The 18,665-nt window shown below is 43.8% G+C and overlaps 1 protein-coding gene across 1 annotated transcript in view; it reads left to right on the forward strand.

Moving 5' to 3' along the window:
• Positions 1–18,665, forward strand: part of hk2 (hexokinase 2) — a 41,765-nt gene continuing 23,100 nt past the window's right edge. The window contains exons 1-6 of the mRNA XM_083912454.1: positions 1–241; positions 5,420–5,582; positions 10,023–10,171; positions 12,007–12,126; positions 17,898–17,993; positions 18,490–18,589. Of these exons, the coding sequence (XP_083768580.1) occupies positions 179–241; positions 5,420–5,582; positions 10,023–10,171; positions 12,007–12,126; positions 17,898–17,993; positions 18,490–18,589 (691 nt within the window). The 5' untranslated portion in view covers positions 1–178. The remainder of the gene's footprint in view (positions 242–5,419; positions 5,583–10,022; positions 10,172–12,006; positions 12,127–17,897; positions 17,994–18,489; positions 18,590–18,665) is intronic.

Genomic DNA, 18,665 nt, shown 5'->3' on the forward strand with positions numbered 1-18,665 from the left:
TTCCTGTTACGACTCGAACTGCGTTTTTAACCACAGTTTAGGGTTCCCGAGGTTCAAACAAGAAACCGAGCGGCGGGTGAAAGTAGTATTGTGTTTGTTTTTATTATTTAAAGAAGTTTTTTTACTTGTTGAGGACGAGCGGGACTTAAAAAAGTCGCCAAACACAACTCCCTGGAAGATGTTAGCCCCGAGTCTGATGGCTAACTACGGTACCGAACTGCACGATGACCGGGCGCATGAAGTAAGTAACGTTACAGGTGTGAAATACACTCCGCTGGGTTTGTTTTGGGGACTTTTTGGTCCAATGTGACGAGATATTTGAGTTTGTTGAATGTGAAAGTGAAAACGGATGCAGCAGGTAGCCGGACCCCTAGCATGTACAGTGACTTTTTAATGTTAATGTTTAAATATCCTACCGTAATTAACTTTACATGTGAGCTAACACAAGATGTGCAATACAGAAAGTCCCATAAGGAAAGGTACAGCACTGTGTGACCTGACACAGTTATTTGATTCAAGGTTCAAGAAGCTTTATTTATCCCGAGGGCAGTTATTGTGCAACAGTTTCAATACAAAGATAGGGAAGGATCAGAGTAACAATAAGCATAAATACATAAATCAATGTGCATGTACAGTAACTTTTAATGTCTCAGTCTATCTAAATATCCTACCGTAATTAACTTTACATGTGTGTGCAGACTAGATGTGCAATGCAGAAAGTCCCATAAGGAAAGGTACAGCACTGTGTGACCTGACACAGTTATTTATTCAAGATTCAAGAAGCTTTATTTATCCCGAGGGCAGTTATTGTGCAACTGTTTCAATACAAAGATAGGGAAGGATCAGAGTAACAATAAGCATAAATACATAAATCAATGTGCATGTACAGTAACTTTTAATGTCTCAGTCTATCTAAATAACCCACCGTAATTAACTTTACATGTGTGTGCAGACTAGATGTGCAATACAGAAAGTCCCATAAGGAAAGGTACAGCACTGTGTGACCTGACACAGTTATTTATTCAAGATTCAAGAAGCTTTATTTATCCCGAGGGCAGTTATTGTGCAACTGTTTCAATACAAAGATAGGGAAGGATCAGAGTAACAATAAGCATAAATACATAAATCAATGTGCATGTACAGTAACTTTTAATGTCTCAGTCTATCTAAATAACCCACCGTAATTAACTTTACATGTGTGTGCAGACTAGATGTGCAATACAGAAAGTCCCATAAGGAAAGGTACAGCACTGTGTGACCTGACACAGTTATTTATTCAAGATTCAAGAAGCTTTATTTATCCCGAGGGCAGTTATTGTGCAACAGTTTCAATACAAAGATAGGGAAGGATCAGAGTAACAATAAGCATATATACATAAATCAATGTGCATGTACAGTAACTTTTAATGTCTGTCTATCTAAATATTCTACCGTAATTAACTTTACATGTGTGTGCAGACTAGATGTGCAATGCAGAAAGTCCCATAAGGAAAGGCACAGCACTGTGTGACCTGACACAGTTATTTATTCAAGATTCAAGAAGCTTTATTTATCCCGAGGGCAGTTATTGTGCAACAGTTTTAATACAAAGATAGGGAAGGATCAGAGTAACAATAAGCATATATACATAAATCAAATAAAAGTAAAGCTAACACAAAAGAAATCAAACAATTAACTAGATGTGACAGACTTGGCTGTACTAACCTACATTAAGGTGAGCAGACTTTTGGTTCAGGTGCGTAAAAACCTCCAAAACATGACCAGAATTAAGTCCGTTTGATATTTAACTTTCATTTGATATTCAGAATAAAAACTCTTATGCATTTAAACCATTTCATTGAGTTAGGTCAAACCACTTGTGCAACATAAAGACTATTCAATTCAATTTTATTTATAGTGCCAAATCATAACAACAGTGATCTGAGGACACTTTACAGAGTAGGTAAAGACCACACTCTATGACTTATTTATGATTTACATAGACCCAACAATTCCCCCGTAGAGTACGGTGGCGTTGAAAACCTTCACTATAACAGACAGGAACGTCAGACCGGCTCTGTGGAGGACGCACATCTGTCTCGACTAATGTTCCTCATGTATCACAGGGCTTGTTTTTGAATAATGTGGGTTTTGTTTGATTTTTTGAAAACTTAAATCTATTATGCTTACTTATCTTTTGACATAGACACCTCAAACAGTTATAACAGGGTTATGGTCAGGGTTAGAGTGGAGTGTTAGGGTCTACATAGGCAGAATTCGGCACTGATTGTGGAAAAAATAACAGACCGGGAAACATGGGACCCTTTCTGTGACAAGCGGGGAGCATAAGACCCGGGGAACATAGGACCCGGGGAACATAGGACCCGGGGAACATAGGACCAGGGGAACATAGGACCCGGGGAACATAGGACCCGGGGAACATAGGACCCGGGGAACATAAGACCCGGGGAACATAGGACCCGAGGAACATAGGACCAGGGGAACATTGGACATGGGGAACATAGGACCAGGGGAACATAGGACCCGGGGAACATAGGACCCGGGGAACATAAGACCCGGGGAACATAGGACCCGGGGAACATAGGACCCTGGGGAACATAGGACCCTGGGGAACATAGGACCCGGGGAACATAGGACCAGGGGAACATTGGACAAGGGGAACTTAGGACCCGGGGAACATAGGACCCGGGGAACATAGGACCCGGGGAACATAGGACCCGGGGAACATAGGACCAGGGGAACATAGGACCCGGGGAACATAGGACCCGGGGAACATAGGACAAGGGGAACATCGGACCCGGGGAACAATGAACCTGGGGAACAATGAACCCGGGGAACAATGAACCCGGGGAACATTGGACCTGGGGAACATTGGACCCGGGGAACACAGAACCCGGGGAACATAGGACCTGGGGAACATTGGACCCGGGGAACAATGAACCCGGGGAACATAGGACCCTGGTGAACATAGGACCCGGGGAACATTGGACCCGGGGAACATCGGACCCGGGGAACAATGGACCCGGGGAACAATGGACCCGGGGAACATCGGACCCGGGGAACATAGGACCCGGGGAACATAGGACCAGGGGAACATAGGACCCGGGGAACATAGGACCCGGGGAACATAGGACCAGGGGAACATAGGACCAGGGGAACATAGGACCCGGGGAACATAGGACCCGGGGAACATAGGACCCGGGGAACATAGGACCCGGGGAACATAGGACCAGGGGAACATAGGACCAGGGGAACATAGGACCCGGGGAACATTGGACCAGGGGAACATTGGACCAGGGGAACATTGGACAAGGGGAACATAGGACCCGGGGAACATAGGACCCGGGGAACATAGGACCCGGGGAACATAGGACCCGGGGAACATAGGACCCGGGGAACATAGGACCCGGGGAATATAGGACAAGGGGAATATAGGACAAGGGGAACATAGGACCAGGGGAACATTGAACCCGGGGAACATTGGACCCTGGTGAACATTGGACCCTGGTGAACATAGGACCCGGGGAACATTGGACCAGGGGAACATTGGACCCGGGGAACATAGGGACCCGAGGAACATTGGACCCGGGGAACATTGGACCCGGGGAAAATTGGACCCGGGGAACAATGAACCTGGGGAACAATGAACCCGGGGAACAATGAACCCGGGGAACATAGGACCTGGGGAACATAGGACCCGGGGAACAATGAACCCGGGGAACATAGGACCCTGGTGAACATAGGACCCGGGGAACATTGGACCCGGGGAACATTGGACCCGGGGAACATCGGACCCGGGGAACAATGGACCCGGGGAACATCGGACCCAGGGAACATAGGACCCGGGGAACATCGGACCCGGGGAACATGGGACCCGGGGAACATGGGACCCGGGGAACATAGGACCCGGGGAACATTGGACCAGGGGAACATTGGACCAGGGGAACATTGGATCCAGGGAACATAGGGACCCGGGGAACATTGGACCCGGGGAACAATGAACCCGGGGAACATAGGACCCTGGTGAACATAGGACCCGGGGAACATTGGACCCGGGGAACATCGGACCCGGGGAACAATGGACCCGGGGAACATGGGACCCGGGGAACATGGGACCCGGGGAACATAGGACCCGGGGAACATAGGACCCGGGGAACATAGGGCCCGGGGAACATAGGGCCCGGGGAACATAGGGCCCGGGGAACATAGGTACGCTCCCAAAAGATGCTAACTACACTTACCGTTCCGATACATATTCCTCATCTGAGTTTGGGTTTGACTGACGCCAGGTTAGGACACCGAAAATATAACGTATATATGTGACCTGCTCTCATTCCATCATATGTGTGCACAAAAATAGTCCATCAAATGTCTGTTTGAGGTAAGGCAACTAATTACTATCCGTTGGAAATAACTGCACAGAACTCATAATTTGTAGCTGTTAGGTATGTGGCGTTTCCTCTGGACACAAAAGGTGCTAATGGGGAAAAAAAAAGATTTTGCAAACACCTTAGTCTCCTTATGCTGCACTGCATATATGCGTAGAGCTGTAACATATGGGAACAGCCTCACCCAACATTTAATCCTAATGGGAAATATTGAAACTTCAAAAAGAAACCAAAAGAGGCAGCTCTCAGTAAGGAGATTAGGCTGAAACTGGTTTGCTTCTGCTATTGTTATCGTTTGTTTTGTTTCATAACATGATGAGTATGTCTCTGTGCCTTTTGTGTTGTAGGGTGCTAATATGTGTTCATTGTTCGGATATAACAATAACAATATAAATTAGTTTATATGTTGTGTGTTGGATGCAGGTAGAATAATAGACCTCACTGAGGTGATGACTAATGGGGATCCTTAATAAAGCAATAACATAATATATAATTTTCATTTAATCTATTATTCAGTGCAGTTTCTGAAAGCAGAACGTTCAGTCATTTCATACGCAACCATGAACAGCAGCTTACTGCGTGGCTAGGTAAGAACACTTCTTTGACAGGCTGCCCCGTGTTTGCACAACAGTAAAGAAGTGTCACCTGGAATAAAACATTGCATAGGCCCCTGTTACTTTGGCAAATGCGAGGCCCGTATTGTGTGTGTTTTTTCTTTTTTTTAATCTCACTCCTCACCCAAAGCTTACTTGGGTGCTTGCGTCAGTAGTGGTCTGGGCCTTTTTTTGAATGTCTTAACATCAGATAGGGATCGGATGGTTCTCATGGTCTCATCCAGAAACTAATACCTCGTCTTTTCTATTTATTAAGACCGGATAGTGCCGGTTAGGGACTTGAGTTACCTTGTCTAAGAAAAAGTGACTTGATACTTGGACCAAATGACTTGAGACACATCTGTCATCTTTTGATTCACTGCTATACATGACTTGTTTGCGTCTTTGTAACAGCTTTTCCTCTCTACAATGGCTTAGGTGGACAAATACCTTCATCATTTTCAGCTGTCAGATAAGACCTTGATGGACTTGTCAGTGAGATTTCGACGAGAGATGGACAAAGGCCTGTGCAGAGACACCAATCCCACGGCTGCTGTCAAGATGCTTCCCACATTCGTGCGCTCCACTCCTGATGGAACAGGTAAATCCCCTTTTCAATATAGGAAATATGTTAGAACCATTCACTGTATTAGCTTAATCTTTAAGCTTAATCCGGTTGTTTTCATTGACAGAGACTCAGGTCTGTCCTAGTCCCTTTATCTTGCAAAGCAACTGCGATAACAGAACACATAACACACAAAAATCCATCATGTCGGGCTCCAAGAAATGCGTTTGGCTGGCTCACCTTTGTTCGGAACACAATCAGTCGGTTGGGGGGGGCTAGAGCCTGAGCTTATCCCAGCTGACATCGGGCGTGAGGTGGGGTACACCCTGGATAGGACGCCAGTCTATTGCAGGGCAGATAGAGACGACAGAGACAGACAACTATTCACACCTACGGGCAATTTTAGAGTCATCAATGAACCAAACACCTGCACGTCTTTGGACTGTGGGAGGAAACCGGAGAACCCGGAGAAAACCCACGCAGACACGGGGAGAACATGCAAACTCCAGCAGTAGTGTCCCCTCTCTGGCCAACAAAATGGATCAACTGCTGCTTCTGCAAACTAGAGATGTTCCCATACCATTTTTTCCTCCCCATTACGATTCCGATACATGTGCTGTGGGTATCGGCCGATACCGATTAAAGATACCGATACAGGTGTGTGAGAAAGTATCTTAGTACGCCTGCATGACTGTGATATGATTATCATCGTGGTAAGGCCTGGCTCAGGTTAAACCCTTTGTAAAACATCAATGAATACAGCAAATGGAAGCCATTTACTTTTAAACGCAGCAATATAAAGTAGTGAAACTTAACTAAATAAATATAGGAATAATGATTAATTGCAGAAAATAAAATCGGCTACACCTGTGGTCAGGACTGTGAGGAGAAAGACCAACTGCAGTCCGACTTTGACTTCACTGATCGGAGCATTCTTGAGGCTGCAGCTTCAGACCCGGGTGAAGTCACTGACGCTGCAGCCTACATCAGCTTTTGTGATGACATGTGCGTGCTAACTGACGTGTGTGCCAGCATCGACGACAAACCCTGGCTTACAGCGGGAAGCTTGTCAGGCTAAGGATGAGGCCAACAGAAGCAGAGGCGGTGTCCTGTTCAACCACGCCAGAAACACACAGACACTGACAAAGGAGATTAGAGTAGCAAGAGAAGCTACACTGAAAAAGCTGAAAACTGGTTTTCAGCAAACATCCCTTGCGTCAGTGTTGACAGGCCTGCAGGACATCATCAGCTACAGGACACCCTGCCCCCCAAACTGTCTAGCACCATCGATTGACAGACAGAGTTTGTTTTACTGTGTGTCTTTGAGTTTTTTATGTGTTCTGTTCATGTTTTCCATGAAAAGGTTAAATTGCCAGAAGTGATTGGTGCTCGACAACTTCATTCTGTTAGTTATTTTTAATTTATGGTATTAATGCACTGCTCCACTTTATTCTATCAGGTCTTATATTGTATCCATCACAGCACTATGGTCACTTTATTCTTCAGTATTCATCTGTTACACAGAGCTAGCATATACACCACTATCACTTTATCTAGCTTATAGTTATATATTATATTTATACTCTATTACTGCACTATAGTTCTGTTTACGTCTGCTCATTACACACATGTATCATGTCTGACCACATCCGAATCCGATCACTGTCCACTTATATCTTTTCTGCACTACAGTTCTGTTCATACCTGTTTCAACAGTCTACTGCATGTTTACATTGTTTACATCATAAACACCCGTTCACATGTCTGCTTACATCTGATACACGCATGTCTTTCTACATCTCACGCCGACGATGTTCTCCGTATCTAACTGTGACTTGTGTGTGTTTAACTTGTACTAACATCTAGACACTTTCCTCTCTGCTGTTCTCCGTATCTAACTCTGTGACTGGATTCTAACCTGTACTAACACACTAACATCCTGACACTTATTCTTCTTTTACACTTTATTCTTGTTGTTAGGTTAAAATGTCTTTGTATAGTTGCACTGTCGTTATTTGCTGCTCTGTGTGCCCTGAATTGCGTTTTTTGAATTGAATTGAATTGAAACCCACACAGAGCAGGGAGGTGAGACAGGTCAGGGCTGCGAAATAATGATTCTTTCTGGTGATTTACTTCTCACACAGACTACATACGTGTAAGGTGATGTGACTGAGTTTAAGCCGTAGGTGCATTCCAATTATGAGGACCGTGCGAAGAATATCCTTTCGAGGCGGATATGCGTCATGATGTGAAAATATAGAAAATGAATGCATAAAATACTTCAATAATTATACTTCTCCAGATGCATGGACTTCGATTGCCAGGCAACTGCCCTACCCCTTCATAATATCCTGTTTATGAGGCATATCTCGGTTCTGATCATATTTGGTATATGGTGTTGACATGAGCACAAAGAAATCAGGTCATTAATATTCCCTGTGGTAAATACTGGTTATCTGGTTACAGATTACTGCATTGTATGTGTGCAGCCGCTGCGTTTACAGGAACAAACCAGCGAAAGAAAATATGAAACGCTACACTCCACATTTACTACCAACTTTGAGCAATCTGTGATCCATCATAGACAACGATCAGCACCCTCTCCATCACACAGCGGTCAAACAGCTGGAGCAGCTTCTCACACAGGCTGCTCCAGCTCCGCGGTCGAAGGGACAGATACAGGAAATCTCTCCTGCCACATGAGATCACACTGTACAATAACATTTAAACTTTTCAGAACAATACAATCGGAAGCACCTTACGTTTTTCTCATCAGTCCACTGCACTTTATAGTGTTATATGTTTACATTTGCGCTACAATTAGACCGTTTATTTATACATTTTATTTTTTAGGTATCTTTTATATTGTATCTTTATATTACTGTTTTAATGTGTCTGTGTGTAATGCTGCTGTTACGCTGCAGTTTCCAAGCTTGGGATCAATAAAGTATTTCTATTCTGTTCTACTGCTGATTTCTTCCCTGCTCTGATCATCAACTACAGCCGTCTGCTCTCACACACTCTCACACACTCCACACACTCTCACACACTCGCACACACACTCACACGCACTCACACGCAATCACACACTCTCACACACTCGCACACTCTCGCACACACTCTCGCACACACTCTCGCACACTCTCGCACACACTCGCACACACTCTCGCACACACTCTCGCACACTCTCGCACACACTCTCGCACACTCTCGCACACTCACACACACACTCACACACACTCACACACTCTCGCACACACTCGCACAAACTCGCACAAACTCGCACACACTCGCACACACACTCTCACACACTCGCACACACTCGCACACACACTCTCACACACTCTCACACACTCTCACACACTCTCACACACTCTCATACACTCTCACGCACTCTCACGCACTCTCACGCACTCTCACGCACTCTCACACACTCAAGCACTCTCACACACTCTCACACACTCACACTCTCTCACACTCTCACACACTCAAGCACTCTCACACACTCTCACACACTCTCTCACACTCTCTCACACTCTCTCACACTCTCTCACACTCTCTCACACACTCTCACACACTCTCACACACTCTCACACACTCTCACACACTCTCACACACTCAAGCACTCTCACACGCTCTCACACACTCTCACACACTCTCACACACTCGCACACACTCTCGCACACACTCTCGCACACTCTCGCACACACTCTCGCACACTCTCGCACACACTCTCGCACACTCTCGCACACTCTCGCACACTCTCACACACACACACACTCACACACTCTCGCACACACTCGCACACACTCGCACAAACTCGCACAAACTCGCACACACTCGCACACACTCGCACACACACTCTCACACACTCTCACACACTCTCACACACTCTCACACACTCTCACGCACTCTCACGCACTCTCACACACTCAAGCACTCTCACACACTCTCTCACACTCTCTCACACACTCTCACACACTCTCACACACTCTCACACACACACACACACACTCACACACACTCACACACTCTCGCACACACTCGCACACACACTCTCACACACTCTCACACACTCTCACACACACACACACACACACACTCACACTCACTCACTCACACTCGCACAAACTCGCACACACTCGCACACACACTCTCACACACACTCACACACTCTCACACACTCTCACACACTCTCACACACTCTCACACACACACACACACACACACTCACACTCACTCACACTCACTCCAGGAGGTGGAGCTGAAATGGAGTCCAATATTCAGTCCAGCATTAACGTCTATTCGTTCACTCACTCATTCATCAATTTGATTATTTTTAAATGCCTCTCACGCCAAATATTGAAATATGTGATTCATTTAGATTAAAACACAACATGTAAAAACGTAGATACATTTTTTGAAAAAGCCATTTGACAGCCCTAATATTTTCGCTGTTTTGTTTTTTGTTCGTAGAGCAAGGTGAATTCCTGGCACTCGATCTTGGCGGATCCAACTTCCGAGTGCTCCTGGTCAAAGTTATGGCCAATGGCAAGCAAGAGGTAGAGATGGAAAATCAGATTTATGCCATTCCTGAACACCTCATGAGAGGCAGCGGGTCTGAGGTAAGAGGCGTTGCACATTACATACAGTTAATATGTACTGTACACAACCAAACACAATGCAATGCCCTTGTCAGAGATCAAATAAAAATACTGCTGCGATTGGCTAGATAGTTTCGCCAGAGAGTGGGTTTCAACTACAGTAAAAAAAAAAAAGAGATCACTTGCAGTCGCAGAGTGATGTTCAAGACTGATGTGTCTTTTCACTCACAAACAATCTTTGGAAGAGTAGCAGCTTGAAGAGAACACATTAAGGGCGCACTCACACTGTCCTTCCGCACCGTGCCCCGTGCTTTAGGGTACTTGTCCCCCCTCCCTCTCCCCCCGCGCCCCAGGCCCGTTTGTACTCACACTACCTGGGCCTCGGCGAATGCTTCTTGCTGTCCATCCGTCATCACGCCATAACACGTCACATGGATTGATTTACGTCATCGCGATGCGTGGCTTTGTTTACAAACCTTTCAAAGTGAATCCAACGTGAACCTTTCGCCGCCGTTGTTGTTGTAAAATGTCCGTGCATGGTCCGTCCTTCTATTTTCTATGTCCGAACAGGCGCACATAAATTACGTCAGAACCGTCGTAGGCCTCGTGCTCGTACACGTGCGCACGCTCGTGCTCGTACATGTGCAAACATGCTTTACAAAAGCACACCTCTCTCAGACGGGCCGTGGACGGCCAGCTGGTCGCAGTTATGCGCGGAGCGGTTACACTCACACTGGTCAAACGCACTAGGCTTGACCCGAAAAACCTGTTTCAGCCCGGTGCGGATGGACAGTGTGAGTGCGCCCTAACAGACAACAGACAAAAGTTTCAGTGTAGCTGTTACAATTTGAACATTAATCGGCTCCTATGGTCAGTGATGGCTCTAAATGAGAAGCCTGCTCACGTTACCTGCATTTTCAGCGTTGGGTTTTTACAAATAAAAACAAATAAACAAGGAGAGATGAAAGATTGGATAAGAGATGTGATTTGGCCAGACTTTACTAACCTGCGTATTTTGTTGACCAGAGAACCGCCACCTTGTGACTTAAGAAGAACTCATTTATTATTTTTACGTTATCACATTTTCTAGACCAAGTGCATCTAACAAACACTGATGCTGAGTGTCCAGCAGCTTTTAAACCGAGGTTTTGTAACAAACCTCATGTTTTATATAAAATGTTGACTTATCTGAACTTGCAAATACAACTAAATAGATGCATAGTAACATTAAAAAAGGGTATCGTATAAATAAAACAGTACATTTAAGACCAGTTTAAAACTGAATCTGGGTTATTGTCTGTATATTTTTTAAGTATGACATCATCATTACCCATGTCTACCTTTGAAATGTTTCTCTCATTATCTGTAGATATTGTGTCCATATAACCAGGCAGTATTATAACACAGCTAAGATGCAGGTTGTCTGCACAGAAAGCCCTTACCTTCACTAGGTCCATCATCAGGAGACAGTTTCCAGAAGGAGAAGGACGTTAGATTATGAAATGTCCCGTTAAGGTGATCATTCAATCATTGGACAACACTAAATCAAACTGAATTGTGTAAACTTATTGTCACTTTTCGTCACTCGTGCACAATCTGAACATGCATCAATATCTCTACGCGCCTTAAAATGGAGGCTCTTCTTTTCTCTACCCGTCGCCATGGTGAATCATAGTATTGAAACTCGGTTGAGGATGGCTTTTTATGTTTAGGTTCAGCCTACTTGAAAACTCAAATTCAGTGTTCAAGGTTAGCCTCAAAGTTAATTGCTTTCTGAAACAGGGCCCGGTGTTGTTTCCGACACGCGCACACATGCAACTCTCTGAAATGAAACTACCCTTTTCTCTCTCCTGTAGTTATTTGACCACATAGCTGAGTGTCTGGCTGATTTCATGGAGAAGTTTGGCATAAAGGATAAGAAGCTCCCTCTGGGTTTCACCTTCTCTTTTCCCTGTCAGCAGACCAAGTTGGATGAGGTGAGTGATTTAGAAATTCTTTTATCAACTTGTTCATCAACAGGAGCCTCGTTGGTTTAATTGTAAAGCATTGCACATGCCTTTTGGGGCGGCAGTAGCTCAGTCCATAGGTGACTTGGCTTGGAACCGTAGGGTTGCTGGTTCAAGTCCCGGTGTGGACCATGTATGGAGTGTGGACTAGTGGCTGGAGAGGTGCCAGTTCATCACCTGGGCACTGCCGAGGTGCTGTTGGGCACCGGTCACTGGCAGCCCCCTCGCTCTAACATCTCTCCATTAATTGCATGTATATAGGTCCTGTCTGTGCATGTGTGTGTATTTCAGGCCTGTGTGTGTGTGTGTGTGTGTAACATGATTAATAATAAGAGTGAAAACATTCAATTTCCCCGTTGCGGGATAAATAAAGTAATTCTTATTTAATGGAATCGGGTGTAAAACATGAGATTATATGAATAATCCTCATTATTTGTATAAAGGTGTAATACAAATTAGCTAAACACTGCGCAGTGGACCAGGAGGCAATAGGAGCATACCTGAAACTGCATAACTGGAAGGATGAGGTGGGAGAAAGTGTTTCCTGAAGGTGGAGTTTGATCTGGTGCCAATAGTTTCTTCATTTCAAGCTCAAAATGATTTGCCGTTGTTACGACCCGGCTCATGGGGAAAAGGGAAGCAACATAAACCAGAATGTTTTTGGTAAAATAGCAACTTATTTATTAGCAGAATAAAAAAAAGAACAGGGAAAAAGGGCACGTTGGATGCTGCTCAAATCAAAGAAATAAATATAACTTAAAAAGGTCTCTCCAAACCGAGAGATAACTATCAGCCTCTTCCAAAAAGAATAACGCAATGTCAACAATAATCAGAAAATACAAAATAAGCAGCACCCTCTCAAACCTGTGTGTCTAACATCAAAATGCTACAGGTGTCAGGTTGGTATCTGTAAACCCCTCTAAAACCTTTCCCGATGTTCTTACCGCAATTTTAGAGTTAACACAAAGAAACTCAAAGAGCACTACACACACACACACACACACACACACAAACACACACACACACACACACAAACAAACACACACCAGGCCAGTTGACATTTGACACACCACATTTTGCACATAACAGCTCGGCCTTCTCTTACGATGAACCTGAACTCTCTTGTCTTGAAAGGGCTTGCTAGATTTGCTCGCCAAGTCACATGCAAATGAATGTGGTGTGGTCTCCTCTTCTTCAGGTGGTGACTGGTTACAAAACCTGCACTGTTTTATAACAAGGAACACTTGGCATGACGGGGTCCACCCTGGACAGGACGCCAGTCTATCACAGGACACATAGAGACGAACAGAGACAGACAACCATTCACACCTACGGGTGATTTAGAGTCATCAATGAACCGAACACCTGCACGTCTTTGGACTGTGGGAGGAAACCGGAGAACCCGGAGAAAACCCACGCAGACACAGTAACTTTTAATTATGAGACCACACTGCTATATATAACAGTGTGGTCTCATAAATGCACTTTCTCAAACACAAAGCACACAGAACTGCTCAGACATGACAGAAAAGAGGAGAAAAAAACAGGATGTGGGAAGATTAAATAGAAAAAACGTTATGGAAATAATCAATGACGGTGGGGACATTTTCTGACACGCGCCCTCTCTATCAATCTACCGACGCAAGACACGGCAATTGCCAGATGACAAGCATAACGAGGCTAGAAGGTGCTAGAGGTATGCGCTGAGTTATGAAAAACAGGCTAGGCTGATTTGAGAAATCAACGAAGCAAGGAGGATGACAGCGTGGGCCCAATGTGCTATAAGGGCTCCAGACCCTATAGAAAGCATCTGTTTTGGAGTGAAGCATACATGTGATGTGTTCACTAGGAATGCAGTCCATAACGATGTTGTGCTTTGATTTTTTTTTTTTTTGTACTCTTGATGAGCAGAACGTTCTTTCTAGCAGCAAAAGACAGAATATTAAAAAGTCTTCTGTGTTCAATCACAACACTAAGCCAGAACATTTGAAACTTCACACATGACCAGAGGCAGTGAAAGTAATCACCAGTTTCATAATTTTATTTCCATCAAAGCAGGGAATTATTGCCGTCCATTTTATTCATGACAACAAGCGTTCACACTGTTATATTTCTATATATAAGTGAAAAAGACATATGCCAATACTGTATTGCCACTGAAAATGGCTTTGTGTGCCCAAAATGGCAACCTGCCTTACAGGAGGAATTATACAATATCTTACTGTACTATGAATAAACCAAATAAGATCTAGTTCAGGGGTGTCAAACTCAGGCATAATGTAATTATATTTGGCCCCTAAGATCATATCAAGGTTCTCTGAGAGCTGGCCCGCGAGTATAAAGCACATTCACGTCTACTTTTCTGTTGACAAACATGAGCATCCATGCTACCAGTCTCTGCAGACACACTGAATCCACCCCTCCCCAAAAACGACCAAAAGAAAGATGGAGGACAGGAGCTTTCAACAGCGGTGGGAGGCAGATGATCTGTGTCTGAAGGTAAAGAGCTGTTTGTCACCGTGGCTGTAACCAAAGAATCAAACAGAAGAACAACACGACAAGAACAAGGACCTGCACTGGAAAGGTTCAACGTTACACATCTGGAGAGAAGAGAAAACATGCACATTTGCAGTCTTTTCTTTTTTCTTTTTTTTTTAGTAAATATTGAGTTTGGCCCCCAACTTTCTCCCAGTTTTTAAATTTGGCCCACTGTGAATTAGAGTTTGACACCGCTGATCTAGTTGATACTAGGGTTGGGTACCAACTCTGTACTTTTAAGGGTACCCCCCGAATTATGTCGATACTAGCGAGTACCGATTCGTGCTTAATCAGTTGATGCCAAATTTTGATACCAAAGAGTTCTCTGCCCTCTGTGTGTTATGAGAGCAGGACTGAGCTCTGACACACTTATTCAAGAAGACACGCGTACCGGGTAAGACTACGTTAAACCCTGCAGCTCGCTCAGGTCAGAGTGAGGGCAACAACTGCCCTAAAGCGGTCGCAAGTGTGGATACACTTCTCAAGACTCCACATGCACACTGAAATTTTTATCATGTTGCTGTTCCTAAGGTGAGGACAGAAATGGGGAAGGATGCTTTTAGATTTTCTGCTCCAAGAACACGGAGCATTTTGCAGTCAGAGCTTAAACTCCCAAGTCTGGTGCCTCTGAATGTGTTCAAGTCCAAGATCAACTCCATCACATCCAGGCTTCAGGAGTGCAAATGTTTTATTTGAGTGCAAATGTTTTAATGAATCTTGTAAATTCTTTTAACTAATTTTTTTGAAAATTCAATTGTTATTGTATTCTAATTGTTTATTTCTTTTTGTGTTTTGTGACATTGTGTTGAAACTTCATGTGCTGTCATTCTTGGCCAGGTCTCCCTTGCAAAAGAGATCTTGGATCTCAATGGGACAAACCTGGTTAAATAAAGGTTATATAAATATATATATTATATACAACCCCAATTCTAAGTCGGGACACTGTGTAAAATATAAATAAAAACAGAATGCAAAGATTTGCAAATCACTGAAAGCCCAATTGAAGTTGAAATATTGAAACAAATGTTGAAACAGGAAAACTTTCATTGTTTTTGAAAATGAATCATTTAGGATTTGATGCCAGCAAAACAGATGTTTACCGCACTGTTGCATCACCTCTTATTGCTCTTATTGTTGTCATTTTGAAAGTGGGATGTTTTCCCATTCTTGATTTCAGCTGCTCAACAGTTCAGGAGCTCCTTTTCGTTGTATTTTACATTTCATTGTGCTCCAAACCTTTTCAATGGGAGACAAGTCTGGACTGCAGGCTCCTACAGAGGGAGTCCAGGTTGTTGTTGTTCTATACGCAGAATGTCGTTGGCATTGTGTTGCTGAAATAAGCAAGGCCTTCCCTGAAAACGACCTTGGCATCATATGTTGCTCCAAAGCCAATAAATATGGTTCAGCATTAATTTTGCCTATGCAGGTTACCCATGTCATGTGCACTGTTGCATCCCCATTCATCACAGATGCTTGCTTATGAAATGTGCACTGACCACAACGGATTGTCCTGCTCCTTTTTTAGTCTGGAGAACGCTGCGTCCATGATTTTCAAAGGGAATTTCAAATGTTGACTCATCAGACCGCAGGACAGTTTTCCATTTTGCCATAGTTCATCTTAAATAAGCCCAGAGAAGGGGGGGGGTGTTTATATATGGTTTCCTCTTTGCATGGTAGAGTTTCAACTGTCATTAGTGGATGTTGTGATGAACTGTGATCAATGGTTTCTGGAAGCAGTTTCTTGTTTTTCGAGTATATGCATGGATGTACAGAAATCATTAGGGCTGGACCTGAAAATTCCACCATTTCAATATTCGTGTGTTGGGTAGTTATTCGGTTTTCAATGTCGGTATCTGGATATTCTTTAAATTTAAACCGAAAGACACGTGTTGCAGCGCAGTGTTTACATTTATAAAAACTATGTTTTCCTGTCATTTACAGTCGCTTTACGCTTCTTTCCTTTCTCTCCTCTTCTCACGCTGGGGCTGGGTGCGCTGCAGAGAGCTGCTGGAGAGCAGTCGCTTACTTGTAACTCTGCTACCAATATTGGCTGCTTTCACAGTCTTTTGTTTTCTCAGTCCCAACTTTTTTGAAACATGTTGCTGGCATCAAATTTGAATTGGGTGAAATATTTTCAAAAAACATTTTATCTAAACATTTTATACGTTGTCTTTGTGCTATTTTCAATGAAATATAAGGTTTCAATGTTCCTTACTCACAAAACACTGCGGTCGCTCACTGCACTTTTCCAGATTAGCAAATCCACCGTAGAAAACTTTTGTCAAACAACACAAGATGGACAATGAAATGTACAACTGCATAATGTTAACTGGTTTCATGGTTGCACTTTATTGAATGGTTTTAAAAGGAAGAGCGACAATAGCGCGGCTCAGCTGTGGTAGAGATCCCTGGTGCGCTCTCTCTCCCTGCAGGGGGGGATGAAAGTCCGGCGGGACAGACTGTTGTCCTTGTGACAGTTGTGCCATTAGGTGGCTGAATCTTGAGGGTAACACTGCTGATACAAATGAATATTTGCGCAGAGTTTCTCTTCGTAATTTGCTGAGAATACTCACTGAGTATAGAGCTGAGGAATGTTTTTCAAATTTTATAATATAGGATAATATAGCACCAAGGAGATTCAACAATCTAACCTCATAGAACAACTGTTCACAAATGGCCTCCTGTGACTCCAACGACTGTCGTTCAGACTCAATAGAGCACTAACCAAGTCGAAACCAACTTCCCACCAACGACTGTCACTCTAACGATGGCCGTTGGCACTTGGAGCACAAAGGGTTTCAGTGACATCATCGGCCTCGTGAGAGGTTAAATACCTGGATCTCCACACCAGTTAGTTGGACCAGTCCCAATCTGGTCCTGGTCCTGGACCAGTCCCAGCCTGGTGAGACGCCTTCGTGAACTGATGAAGCCTCTTGGATGAGAGGTGAAACGTCTTCCTAGACAAATAACCAAGTCCAGTTGCTTTTGACTGAAATTGCTTTGAGGAGAACGACGACCTGGACACATGAGAACATTCACAGGCTTATAGCACCAACTAGTATTTTCTGCTTTTTATATAATGTATGTTCTTTTTTATTAGGTGCATTGTTAACCATTTTATATGAATTTGCACACATGACAAGGCTGGAATGAAATGGGCAGATAATCTTGGTTCCTCTCTGTCTTTACTTTCCTATTTGCAGAGTGTTTTGGTGTCTTGGACCAAAGGATTCAAGTCAAATGGAGTAGAGGGAAAGGACGTGGTCAGCCTCCTGAGGAAATCCATCAAAAAGCGTGGAGTGAGTGCACATATTCTAATTTCATGGTACATTATTTACCATTTCCAAACATGATTGCAAACCTACAAAGACCTAGAAATCTTTTTTTATTATTATTAAAGGAAGCCCAGAGACCTCAGTTATCCTAAAGTGCATCCACAATGACCAAACAAGTTGGACAGAATCCATGTTAGACCCAGGAAACCATCAAGAATGTCTGCAACTGTTTTAATGAATACTTTCAAAACAACTCTTTACAGAAGCAACATTATTGTCCTGCGCACTAAAAGACTTCTCACTTGTGTTGAGACCAATGCAATGGAACGATACTCAGGCAAACTCTATATTATTTACAATTCAAACAAAGCCTTTTCATAGTGTTGTAAGGTTCACGACCATTTCATTCTTTATCTGCTTGAATGTAAGCACTTATGACTTGAAATACTATTACTATTGCTATTGCCACACCCATTAAACTTTGCTGTGCTGGTATTAATTAAGAGAATTCTCATTGCAGGACTTTGACATTGACATTGTGGCTGTAATCAATGACACAGTGGGAACCATGATGACGTGTGGCTACGATGATCAGCACTGCGAAATTGGCCTCATCGTGGGTGAGTCCAATTTAACTGTGAATGAACAAATACCAAGGATCGGTGAAGGCTGCTGTGTGTTTGCTTACATGCAAGT

This window comes from Echiichthys vipera (genome assembly GCF_963691815.1).
Source record: "Echiichthys vipera genome assembly, chromosome: 4".
NCBI lineage: Eukaryota > Metazoa > Chordata > Actinopteri > Perciformes > Trachinidae > Echiichthys > Echiichthys vipera.